The sequence below is a fragment of the Oncorhynchus kisutch genome, linkage group LG1, assembly GCF_002021735.2.
Source record: "Oncorhynchus kisutch isolate 150728-3 linkage group LG1, Okis_V2, whole genome shotgun sequence".
NCBI lineage: Eukaryota > Metazoa > Chordata > Actinopteri > Salmoniformes > Salmonidae > Oncorhynchus > Oncorhynchus kisutch.
The window spans coordinates 63,821,286-63,834,551 of NC_034174.2; the positions used below are offsets into that span (position 1 = coordinate 63,821,286).

Here is a 13,266-nt window from a genome sequence, read left to right on the forward strand (position 1 = left end):
CTACAGACATCTCTCCACTGCTGGCAGCAGCTGCCAGGCCAGGTGCTAGGACTACCAGCAGGGTTAAGGGTTGAGTAATTGCTCACAGGTGTGAGTGATTGAGTGGCAATTACTATAACAATCTTAGAAGCTGATCAAGAGCAGCATCCCAAGCCAATGGGGATTTCCTGCAGAGTGTTTGAATCTCTTTTGTTTGGCATGCCTTTTTGTATATTGTTATACTTGTCATCATATGAACATCAATAACCGACATGAGCCGTCTCCCCTAGAGACACTTACAACACCCTGTTGACTTATGTTGAACGCACACTCAGAGGTTACAGACTTGCAACTTGCCAGAAGATTCCGATGGAGCAGTGTGGATGAAAAGTACAATTTGGAGCACAGTGGCATATCCCATTCCTGCATCGAGGTATGTTTTCCGTCCCATATCTCACGCCGGCTCCACGGTGTCTTAACGTAACCACGATTGAGTTCTGACCCCCAGTGCAAACAAGTGTAACGGTAGGGTCAGTATCTTCTGGCAAACCTCCTAGCTTCCCTAGATCGAGCCGGAGTCTGTTTGCTACGTGGTTTCGTAACACTTGTGAACTTACATCGTAGAAGGTCATTTCGTTTCGCTGCAGACGTGATACTTGGGGGAACACTTGCTTGTCCTGTAAGAAAAATACCATGCCATTAGTTTAGTAAAGTGCATAGGTGACTTACCAGAGGGGTATTCCAGAAAGCCAGATTAGTGAGTTGGTGAGATCTGTCAAACTAGAATTTGAGCACATTTCCAGTTCCAGAAAGAGCGCTCGACCTATAGCCTGATCAACCATAGCAACGCATGCTCAGAAGCAAACCTCCTACCTAAGAGGTTAACTTGATCTTAGCCTGTCCTGGTGAATAAAGACGGGGTTTCTCAGCCAATAAGATTGTTGTTCGTCGGCTATGGCCGGTCCCTTTGCGGGAAAATCCAATTGACATCAGAGCCTTCATTGTTTGCCGTGCATTACAAAGGGAACAAATGATTGGACCTCAACTACCCTTTAAATCATTCAGAAGATTCTCTTTTGGAACGTTATCGTTTTTCTGCACAATCATTCATATCTGACCAACTTTTGCCAGCAGCATACCACTGCTGGCTTGCTTCTGAAGCTAAGCAGGGTTGGTCCTGGTCAGTCCCTGGATGGGAGACCAGATGCTGCTGGAAGTGGTGTTGGAGGGCCAGTAGGAGGCACTATTTCCTCTGGTCTAAAAAAAAATATCCCAATGCCCCAGTTTAGTGATTAGGTACACTGCCCTGTGTAGGGTGCAGTCTTTCGGATGGGACGTTAAACGGGTGTCCTGACTCTCTGAGGTCATTAAAGATCCCATGGCACTTATCGTAAGAGTAGGGGTGTTAACCCTGGTGTCATGGCTAAATTCCCAATATGGCCCTCAAACCATCACGGTCACCTAATAATCCTCAGTTTACAATTGGCTCATTCATCCCCCTCCTCTCCCCTGTAACTATTCCCCAGGTCGTTGCTGCAAATGAGAACGTGTTCTCAGTCAATTTACCTGGTAAAATAACGGATAAATTAATAAAACTTCAACCTGTACATAGCCAATGTAATCCAACGTGGTTTCGCCTTTACTGCTATAGGCCTACAAACTCTGCATTACTTAGCAATATTTTGGCCACTGGAAGTTTCCTGTACAAACGATTTGGCAAAGCAACTGTGCGTAGAGCCGTAAGAAGAGTCTGCCTTGCATTAGAGATTTTTTGTTGTCGTCTTTGTTGCATTCCCTGCCCATCAAGCTGTATAATCAAGGAGGTCTTTTACAGAATTGCAGGTACAGTAGGCTGCGACGCTTTGCTAATCTCAAATGAATAAACCTAAGCAACATGATAAATAGCCTAATTAAAACATCATTGGCGTTACGTAAACACACTGTTGTCATGAAAAGCACTCAAATTATTATTCATCCTACATAGGTTATGGAATGGGCCTACCATTGCAATTGTGACATAGGCCATAGCCTTGACATGAATATCACCAGTGTTGCAATGACAGTGCTCTCTGAAGTGAAAGCATCATTACTAGTCACCCATGTGTGTAAGCTAGGCCTATTAAGATATTGGAATTGTGCCACTTCACTTAAGCATTTACTCGGTCCGCAATTATCTGCCCGGCACCCTCTCTGGCATTTGCACCCGCGCCTCTTACAATTTTGGTAAATATATTAACATATTCATTGTATGTTACAATAGTTTCTTGTTCTGGACTTGTGACATATTGGGCTGTCTTGACTCCATAGCAGTAGTTTATTTCGGTCATCGACATGAGGCCTTTTTGAATGTTGCGTGCACGCGCCAGTTGTCGGATCAACCAATCTGCAATTCGCTTAGCACAATTACTTAAACGAGAAGCAGACGTTCTGGAACCAAGAAATCAGACTCCCTCATCTGGTTAAGAGAAACTGGATCTGTTCAGGGAATCCTAAATATGTTAAACCATCTTGCTAGAATTACCCCCCCAGTTGTGACAAGTATCCAGAATTGCATTCAAATTTGTCATTGGAGGCTCATTTATGGTATTCGGCTGCATGAGCAGAGAATATAATTTTAAGCAACATTTACCTGGGTCCTCCATGTTCCTGGGTCTGGGTTCTGCTGATTGTCCTCTGGGGTGGTCCCTTGGTGTGTGTGGAACAGGAGTGGCGGACTCTCTGGGAGCATTAGGTGGCTTTTGTGAATTTTCTGATGGAAGACAAACAATTAATTTACAATATATTTTCATATCCAATGATGGCAGTCAGTTCTTTTACACAATATTGTATGAGTCAGCTGCTGCCTAAATGTAATGAAACAGGCAGGGAGCAGGCCTCGAACCCTCGACCTTCTAGCCCGAAGTCCAGCGCACTATTGACTGTGCCCCAAAAGCATGCTCGAGCGGCAGTCGATATCTGCGCTTATAAACCCAGGGTCGTTGCACTACTTCCTCCTTTCAAAGAACGCGCCCTCGTGCTAGCTTCCGACTCTACGTCTTGTAGGAACGCGCTCACTGGCCAAGCACATGGCATTGTCGAGGATGCAAGGTCCGATCACTTCTGACATCAATGTAATGAAACAGGCACAGAGCAGGTCTTAAACCCTCGACCTTCTAGCCCGAAGTCCAGCGCGCTGTCGACTGTGCCCCAAAAGCATGCTCGAGCGGCAGTCGATATCTGCGCTTATAAACCCAGGTTTGTTGCACTATGTAGGTTAAAGGGATAGACTGACAATTAAGCCCCTTTTTAAAAATGTTTTCTTACCCAGAGTCCGATGAACTCATTGAAACCATTTGTGTCTGTGTGCAGTTTGAAGGAAGTTGAAGTTATTTTCTGATGCGATTGCTAACTAGTAGTAGTGCAATGACTGGAAGTCTATGGGAGCATCTAGCCAAAATTGGCTTCTTTGACAATGTCGAAATATCCCTTTAAGCACTCTCTCCAACTAAGGTTTGCGGAACAGACTGAATAGCCATAAGCCTGTTAAACTAGATCATAAACTAATAACATTTTAACTTGTGATGTTACTTGAAACATGCAATGCACAGCACACCTGTTATCTGAGCTTGGCAGTTATTGAAGTAAACACACAGAAAAACACTGAAATCAGTTCTCACTGTCAGCCTTATGGTCTTTCCATTCCTTGTGATCTCGTTTCTTGTCCGACTCTGAAAGGGAGAAATGGTTGAGACGTGTAGGATCAAAAAAAAGTAACTGAGGGTCATAGTTGACCCTTTAGAGGTGTAAATAGTGGTAGAATTGGCAGTAAGTCTTTACTGACAGTGAAACAATCTGCTATCTTGTTTTTGAAGCATTCATGTCACAGGTGTTTCTGACTGACAAGAACGAGCTGTATTTGTCCTGTTTTTGTCTGGTCTGATAAAGGAAACGGAAAAACCTTGTCGGTGCATCGTATTCTATGTTTGTCGAATGGTTCAATGTAGTGTCTTGGTAAAAATGTACCTAGACACACTAAAAAGGGAATCTTTAATCAGGCTACAAGGCCACAACGACCCATCTTGTAATAGCCTACTTCTCTCTCGGTTTGAATCTTGTGGAGGCTTCTTCTGGTTTGCCCTGAGGGGAGCTCCGGGGCTGTGGGATCTAGGCATTCTCGGATGACCTTGTGGTGGCATGCCTCCTGAAACAGACCAGATGACACTTAGTGTCACGCTGTATCAAAGGAAATCCAGTGCCCATGGTTGTGATTACGCTATGAGTGACCACCACAACGAGTCTATAACTGATTTGACTAATTATTATGGCTGTACAATTTAGCCATACAAAAGCCATATGTTTCTGAAAAGTTACAACTGTTACTGTATGCCAGCAGGAGTTATGTAGTTATAAAGAGGAGGGCATCACGGCACTCACCCATTTCATAGAAGTTTGGCAGCAGAGGAGCAAACCTCTCAGCTGTTGGGAAGAAATCACAATTTATTGGTCATTTACACATATTTAGCATATGTTATTGCGGGTGTAGGGAAATGCTTGTTTTCTTAGCTCCAGCAGTGCAGTTATAACAATACAATAAAAATAATTAAGAAACAAGCGATGTCAGAGTCCGGAATATAACTGAATACACTGTGTACAAAACATGAACACTTTCCTAATATTGAGTTGCACTCGCCCTCAGAACATCCTCAATTCGTCGGGGCATGGCCTCTACAATAGGGATGGGCATTTGACAGTTTGACTGTTTTAAGAGTACTCGCATAATTTCAGGGCTCTAATGAAAAAAATATAATCATTAAAACACACTGGACAATGTGTGCATTTATCTATATGTCAAACAGTGTGCAACCATGAATAATTTATCATAACCATTAGACACATTCTAATTCCTAGATTGCTATTTGAGAATCATTAACTGAAACTATGGGCTCTATTAAGGCGTCAGCATGCTTCAGTTCGGCTGGCGCCTAGCCAAACTTGGCTACCCTAACCACGCGTGTGCTCGCATACTCCCGCATACTTTGCTTGAAATAGAAGAAAAATGCGTCAATAGTACGGTTTGCCCATTGAGACGCCTCAGCCTGTATACACTTCCTCAAAAGTCAGAATTAAATCGCCGATAAATCTAGACGTTTTTGCCGACGATTTTAGTTGCGCAATTTTTCATCAAACTAACGTGCATGAACGAGTTGAAAAACAGACTATTTTAGCCGAAAACAAACCTCACCAAAACGTCAATAATATGCACGAACTCTACCGAAGTGTTTCGGTTGGGAAGCATGCAGACGCTTTTACCTGCTCGGCTCTGGTGAAGTCCCAGCTGCGCTTTGCAGTGGCAAAATATATAATGCGAGATTTCTGCTGCTGCTTGTCCAACTCCGAGTTTCTTTGTGCTTGATTAGCATATGATTTGTCAATTAGCTAGTTGTGGCTTCTGCTCTGCATCAGACAAGTTTTGTGCTTCAGTTGCACTTCTCCACTCGGATGAGAATTCAAGAACTGAAATTCTATCAACAGACAGCGCTCTGATGTGTAGCCTCTTTTTCTCTCTGGTGAAATACTAGATTAACTAGAAGCAAAACATTAGATTGGGAAATGTAGCTGGTTACATTGTATGATAAACATTAGACGGTTTGAGTTATCCAAACAACCTGTACACTACGAGAATGAGAACGCTATGCCGTATTAATACATTGAATAAACGGAAATTACCATAACCAAAAAGTCTGGATTAATGGGGAAATGGCAAATGATTAACACTAGCCTACATTTACTATTGATATATAGCAGGGATTTCATAAAGATTGACAAACATTTCACACCATTGAAATCAATGAATGTATGAATTGGCGGGAGAGTGAGCATTTGATTTTTTTATTTAACTAGACAAGTCAGTTAAGAACAAATTATTAGGAACAGTGTGTTAACTGCCTTGTTCAGATGCAGAACGACATATTTGTACCTTGTCAGCTCTAGGATTCGATCTTGCAACCTTTAGGTTACAAGTCCTAAGCTCTAACCACTAGGCTACCTGCCAGCATGGAGGAAGATGTGCCTGGTACTTTGTAGCACAGTATTTAAAAAAAAAAAAAATCTATGGTTAGATTTGATGTCATGCCCATCCACACTCTACAAGGTGTCAAGCGTTCCACAGGGATGCTGGCCCATGTTGACGCTGATGCTTCCCACAGTTGTTGTTTCAAGTTGGCTGGATGTCCTTTGGGTGGTGGACCATTCTTGATACACATGGGAAAATGGGTGAGTGCCCAGTTCAGGGCAGGGTACTGGGTGGAGGCCGGCAAGTGGTGATGCTTGGAATCTGGAAAACTAACACCTCAAACCACCAGATTGTTAACCAATTTGAGGGATAAAATGTTGGATTGTGAATTATTGATTGATTGGACTCATTGTTTGATCCCTTATTGCTCTCCAATATAAAAATGACCATTGTCGAACATGTCCATGCAAAGTTTTGGAATTAAATATCACAAGGCATCATACAAATGCCGCCCATAAGCATGTTTAATACACTTGTATACACACACACCTGGTTTGAGTATCTGCAGTCTGGCCTCTACAGGCTGTTTCAGTACATGTGTGAGATGCTCCCTCAGGACTGCAGAGTAGGCATGCCAGGCTGCCACGGCCTTAGAGTCCAGGTTCACCTTCGGGGTATAGGGGTCAAAGGCCACCACTGCTGGCATGTCAACTGAGGCCTGTCCCAAAGGAAAGGTAAAAAAAACAACAATAAGATGCATTATAGTCATTATCAGAATTTCAAGACTGTTAGCCCACTGAGCTAAGGCCGGGAGCTGATGCAAGTCTTCTGATTTCAGGTAAGGTTGCTCATCACCTGAGTGAGGGCCGTTCACCGAAGCCACCTTCGCTACACTGGACTCACCTGTAGGAAAGCCACGGTCTGAGTCCGACTGAGCAGGCTGTTGACGCCATCTTTTGCTGCGCTAAGCTTCACAATGTTCTGGTTGAACTTCTTTATGAGGTTCTGGAGTTTGGTCTGACCGCTCTCCTGCTCGCGGTCCACAGTGTTCAGAGCCTCACGCTCGTCACGGTCCAGCAGCTCCCGGATTTGGCGGTAGTCATCCTCTAGCGCTCTCTTCCTGCTGGCTGCAGAGTCCTGGAGGAGGTGGACACAAAGTACAAGGAGTTCTCAAATTGATATCTCTCATAGCATCTCACACCGCTCTTCCTGTAGGTATTCGATATTTCGTTTTTTCAGGTGCTCCAAGGTTTCAAACTGCTTTATATACTGAATACGGTAGTTAAGACAATTTCTTGTCCTTTGTTTAAAAAGTTATCGCTCACCTTCAACTTGCTCTGCTGGTCACTCATCTGAGAGATGACCGTCTGGTTCTTGTCAATCTTTCCATCCAGCAGACTCAACTTGCCCCTCAAATCAGACTGAATGAGACATGAATGAATATTATCTTCAACCAAATAAATCAAAACATTTCTAACTCTTAAGATGGGATAATTAGTTCTTTTAGTTTAGGATTAGTGATCAGTCACATTACTTCTGTAGCAAAATAGGGTAAACAGTCAGTAGTGAGGCTTGAACCTGTGACCTTACACCTGTAGCCTAGCGGTTAAGAGCGTTGGGCCAGTAACCCGAAAGGTGGTTTAAATCCCGAGCCGGAAAGGTGGAAAAATCTGCCCTTGAGCAAGGCAGTTAACCCTTAACAACTGCTCACCGGGTGCTGATGACATGGACATCGATTAAGGCAGCCACCCTCACCTCTCCGATTCAGATGGGTTGGGTTAAATGCGGAAGATACATTTTGGTTGAACGCATTCAGTTTGGCAAGCAACTTACTAGGTATCCCCACAGAACAGTATGCTAGGTATTTTACCAGATTTATAAATGTGAAGCATCTGGTTAGTTTCCACTCACTACCAAATATGGTGAACATTCACTTATCCATTTACAAAACTAGAATCTGTAAGAGTGGACTGGGTTTTGTAGACTAACTTTTGCCACAGTTTCTTAACTGCGTTGTTAAGGAGTACAAGGGCGAATTGAGTTAGTGTACACACACACACACACACCAGAGTAGGCGTTCCATAACGGAAATATGCAAATAAATACTAGAATGAGCCAATAGGATCTCACTAGCTCGTGCTTGGCTCTGCCCACCTCCTTGCTTGGTCTGCCCACTGATTAATTTGCTCCCATTGAACTGACACACTCTGGTCTATTCCCCTTCCCTCATAAAAAGGTTCAGACCTCTAGACAGAGATTGTAATGCATTACATGGGTGCAATGGGCTGGCACAACACTGTGTGCCTGACCGTGGATGGGGTGTATTAAAATGTATTGTAAACTTACCTCTTGCAGTGCCCGTTGTTCATCAGGGTTGGAGAAGGTACAGCCTTTATGCACCTGCTGCAGACAGACACCACAGATACAGCGGCCATGTTGGACACAGTAGAACTCCATTAGCTTGTGGTGGTCGGGGCAGATACGGTCGCACAAGTCGCCCAGAGGCTCGTTCAGCTGATGCGCGCCAAACACTGGGTTCTCATGATGAGGCCTCACGTGCTCAAGGCAGAATGACGCCATACAGGTGAGGCAGGTCTTGAATGCTTTGGCTTCCATACAGGTGTCACACAAGAGAACCACCTCTTTGGGCTCCATCTTGGCCGCATCCCACTTGATTAAGTCGCCCGTCTCATTGGGGAGGTCGCTTTTATTCGACTTCATTTTGAACGTTTCCACAACAGCGCTGAGGACGGTGTTCTTCTTCAGCACTGGTTTGGTGGTGAAGTGGGTCCGGCATTGTGGACAGCTGTAGTTGTCTTTCCATGTTTCTAGGAGACACGCTTGGCAAAAGTTGTGTCCACATGGAATTGTCACCGGACAGTCGAAAGCACATAGGCAGATGCTACAGCTCAGTTCGTCTTCGAGACTCATGAGGGAAAACATTTTGTCGGCCATGATGGAACTACAACTGTCTGCTGCTGTGTTGTCTGTAAGTATTCTGTTTAAACTACTAATCTGACAACAGCAGAAATGACATCACCTTTTGTATGGAAACCTTAAAAATAAAAGCACACCATTCAAAACATTGCAATGTTGATAACTCATTCTAAAGATATTAAATTGGAATCAATTGCTATTTACATGGTGCTTATATGCAAGGTCTTTTTTGTTTTGCAAAAAAAAGTGTACAAAAAGACCTAAGACCACTTGGTATAGCTATTGGTATGCTCACAATACTGGGGTAGCTCCACCAATTAGGTGCCTTGGGAGTAGTGCAACTTTGTGGGAAAAAGTTTACTTAGCTGAATTTCAACATGTCAAAACACACATGTTCAACCTAATTTAAAGAGTTTTCCCAATCCCTTAAATATTTTTAGGGGTGACAAATAAGTAGCAGGGTTGACCGTACATAAAGTAGCAGGGTTGACCGTACATAGAGTAGCAGATTTTACATGTTGTTCTTGACCAGCTCAGTTTCCTGCCACAAAGCACCAGAAAATGGCCAAAAAGAGTAAAACCAGCTCACCTGCTTTTACACTGATTTGACTATTAATGTCCAATTAAATCTTTTGCAGGAATAGCTTCACCATATTAAAATGAGAGTTTAGTTAACGTAATAGTGTGACCTTAAAATCTTGGACAGATGTTTAATTCCTTAAATTAGTCTCTAATCACATTATTTAATCTTCAGAAATGACTGTCAGTGAACCAGTATTGCTTCCGCCCCTCTTCAATCGCTCCATAAAAGCTGCAGTCCTTGCAGAGCAAGGGAAATAACTACTTCAAGGTCTGAGGGAGTGAGGTCACTGATTTGAAACACTACTAGAGAGCACGACTAGCTACCTAGCCATTTCACACAGGTTACAAAAACATAACTAGGGCTTTACAATGATTGTGAACATCGGGCACAAAGGGGAAATTGGGGAACATCGGCACAAAGTTCTCTATAAACCAGTATGTAATTCATATAGTGTAGGCCGTCACTGTAAATAAGAATTTGTTCTTAACTGACTTGCCTAGTAAAATAAAAGTTCACTTTATTTTAAATAACATATTTTTAAATTGCATTTTGGCCAATGGAATGGGTGGAGTAAAAGGCCAGCAACACTGTATTAACATAGCAGTATGTCGCCAGTCACTCTGGCGAAACAAAATACATTAGCAAAACAAAACGTATTGATAGTCTTTGCTTCCGTGGTGCAGCTACGGAATATTTGGGTTTTGAGGATACTATCTTTGCGCATAGTCATTATCTACTTTATTTTCAATCTAACCTTACCGTTTCCCCTTTTGAAGAGACGTTATTACATTATTTGCTTGAGTGAACAATTAGGCCTTCATGATTTTAGTGTTTTTAAAATAAAATGTACATGAACCATTATATTTTAAGTAAAGTAGCCAACGGAATCAAACTTACCAGGCTGATAACCGTACTTGTCTAGGTATGTCCCGTGACTTGTCCGAGTTCTGCGGCCCGTTCCTATGGACTCTTCTTCGGTGGGGTTTATCGGCAGTTGGCATCCAACGTTATGGTGCATTACCGCCGCCTACTGTACTGGAGTGTGGGCCAGAGACTGGGAGAAACACAATTCTACCTGTCAGCCTGTTTCTCTTAAAAAAGACGACAAAATGTAGACTGTATATAATGACGTTCTACTTAGTATACGCTTTAAACTAATTTCCTGTATCCACTTCTCTCTCATACGGGATCTCAGCCTCTTTCCCACTCATACTGCCTATACTATGTCAATACAAGCTCCACTGTCTCTGTTTCCTGGCAATAATCATACTTTCCTGTTGGATGCTTTCCCATAAAGTCTTATTTAACCGGCTGTGTCCCACCCCTAATCGTGTAAAAAATAGCCCCCTCTCTTCTGTCTCTTCCTGCCGTCCTCCCCTTCCCGACATTCCTCTGTACTTAGAATACATGTCTACCCTTAGTATCTCTATTCCACTGCTCCTGCCATCTCTGCACCACCACTGTCCATATCTGGCTTTTTGCCTCTGCCTTTCTCATTTGAAACCTAAACATCAACATCCCGAGGGGACTAAGTTCTTGTTTAGCCAGTACATCAACTGCCTTGTTCCCCTACACACACACACACACACACACACACTTGGGCTAGGACCCAAGTCAATCTTGTCTGTATACCCATCTGTCTAACCCTACCATGGGTTTGTAGTACGGCACAAAGCTGGTATTGTCTGCTACGTGTACTAAAGGACTGCAGACTCCAACACTGCACGTGAATCAGAGTACATAACTACTGTCTTGCTTGACTTCCTCCACCCGCCGCAAGGCCAGTATGGCCATCAGCTCTAATGTATATACCGCCAGATGATCTGTAATAAGTTTCCTGACTGCCACCCCACATTCCTGTACTACAAATGCTGGCCCAGTACGTCCTGTCCGTAGATCTTTTGAACCATCTGTAAATGGCCACAATGCTGATACACAGTATCCAGATGTCGTCACTTAAACAAATCAGATGGATCAACACTGTCCTCATCTTTCTGTAGTCTCTCCATCACTTCTAGATCAACTACAAGAGCTGGGGAGGAGCCATGGTGGGTTCACAAGAATAGCTACTGTTGGACTACATACTCTTCCCGACAGTCCCATCTCCCTCGCATGGGTATTACCCACCCAAAGATCATGTTCTGTCCTCGCTCATGTTCCCAGCATGCCTTTCACAGGATGAGACGCCCCATGTCCCTGTAGGTTCACCCAATAATTGTCAGCTGCTGTCTCATCTGCAATGTCATGTCCACCCATCTCCACATGTAGTCAGTGGAGTGTATTCATGGATGCCAAGGGAAGCCAGGTTTCTCCCAAAAAATTGACCAATATAAAAATAAATACATTTAGTTTTTATTTTGTTTTCTTGTGTTTCATAATTTCCCTTAAATTAGCAAGACGCTGAATGTATCTGGATGGAGATGGGGGTTTGGACATGTGGTTTTACTTAATTCTATGTACTGGCCAATGATTATAACATCGATTCTGATCCAACTATTAATTCATACCTTGTTGTGCCCCTGGCCATGTCATATTTAGCTTACGTTGATTGGACAAAATAATTTTTGGTATCTTTTAGTTGTTACCGTATTTGACTAAGCAGAGGTGATTTGATGTTGAAATAGTGGTGGAAAAGTGGAGGCAGCTCCGGTTTTCTTTGTGACTTGTGGTAATCAATAGTAGTTTAGCTTGACCATGCTGTAGGTCATGTTACTGGACAGAGGTTGCGATCAGGTTTTGTGATTTGTGACAAAGGTGTGTTTGAATTTATTCTGACACCTCGTCTTCTTATTGACTCTGCCTTTAGACCTATATATCACCGTAACAGGTTATAGCGAAACTACTACATAGTCCTTGACCCTGTATGACATCTAGCCTTTCCAATGAGGTCCTGGCTGCCAAACCATGCGCTATACTGCCATAGTCTATTACAGATCGGATCAATGCAACATACATGGTCCTCAATACCCGGCCCAACCTGAGTAAATATCATTGCTTTGTGTGGAATGTTGATTCAGTTGCGGTTTGCACCATTATTTAACAGTACTGCATGTCAGCCACCTGAAACATTAGCGAATTGACTGGAAACTGGGTGGTATGTGCTCGTTGTGGTTTGAGGAGAACACTTGCATTTTTGTCAAGGCGGAGATGAGTGGCCGAGACAGAGGCGTGCATGGACGCATCAAATCAGGCTACAGACCTAATGACCAGTGGCAACCCATCATTCAGGGCAGGTGTGGCTTGAGCCCCACTTTTTTGTTGTTGGGGGGGGGGGGGGGGGCTTGCCTGGTTTTTGTTATTTTGGCATTAATATGTGTCACATCAGTTTGCAAACAATGTAAAATATGTAATTATCATTGGGTTTAATAAAGTCACATACAAACATGGTCTCTTGTTTTCTTGAGTAATGCAGTTCCAAAAGGCAGGTGTTTCAGCCTAGCTCAGTGCTTTCTGTGGTGGATAATATTTGCCCACGAAGGACCGTCGCACCACCTTCTTGTTCAAGTGAGCACAGCACCACAAGGTGAGTCCAAAAATGTATTGTATGCTGCTGCATGAATGGAGTATGCCAAGGAGATATGTATACTGTAGCTAAGAAACTAATACGAAGTATGTTGTGTAGTTTCATCACCAAAGCCCTATATACCACCCACCACTGACCTGTATGCTCTCGTTGGCTGGCCCTCACTACTTATCCATCGCCAAACCCACTGGCTCCAGGTCATCTATAAGTCTTTGATAGGTAAAGCCCTGCCTTATCTCAGTTCACTGGCCA

The 13,266-nt window shown here is 43.3% G+C and overlaps 1 protein-coding gene across 4 annotated transcripts in view; it reads right to left on the bottom strand.

Moving 5' to 3' along the window:
- Nucleotides 1–10,488, bottom strand: part of LOC109889467 (E3 ubiquitin/ISG15 ligase TRIM25) — a 13,805-nt gene extending 3,317 nt beyond the window's left edge. Inside the window, exons 1-10 of one of the 4 annotated variants that reach the window (XM_020480920.2) lie at nucleotides 10,389–10,488; nucleotides 8,318–9,026; nucleotides 7,297–7,392; nucleotides 6,875–7,108; nucleotides 6,521–6,689; nucleotides 4,393–4,434; nucleotides 4,052–4,156; nucleotides 3,636–3,686; nucleotides 2,609–2,728; nucleotides 597–656 (exon numbers count right to left, since the gene is read on the bottom strand). In XM_020480920.2, coding sequence (XP_020336509.1) covers nucleotides 597–656; nucleotides 2,609–2,728; nucleotides 3,636–3,686; nucleotides 4,052–4,156; nucleotides 4,393–4,434; nucleotides 6,521–6,689; nucleotides 6,875–7,108; nucleotides 7,297–7,392; nucleotides 8,318–8,926 — 1,486 coding nt within the window. In that variant the 5' untranslated portion in view covers nucleotides 8,927–9,026; nucleotides 10,389–10,488. Of the gene's footprint in view, nucleotides 1–596; nucleotides 657–2,608; nucleotides 2,729–3,635; nucleotides 3,687–4,051; nucleotides 4,160–4,392; nucleotides 4,435–6,520; nucleotides 6,690–6,874; nucleotides 7,109–7,296; nucleotides 7,393–8,317; nucleotides 9,027–10,388 lie in introns of all 4 variants that reach the window. The other 3 variants (XM_020480912.2, XM_031829570.1, XM_020480927.2) reach the window with 3 other exon arrangements.
- Between the last annotated feature and the right edge of the window lie 2,778 nt (nucleotides 10,489–13,266).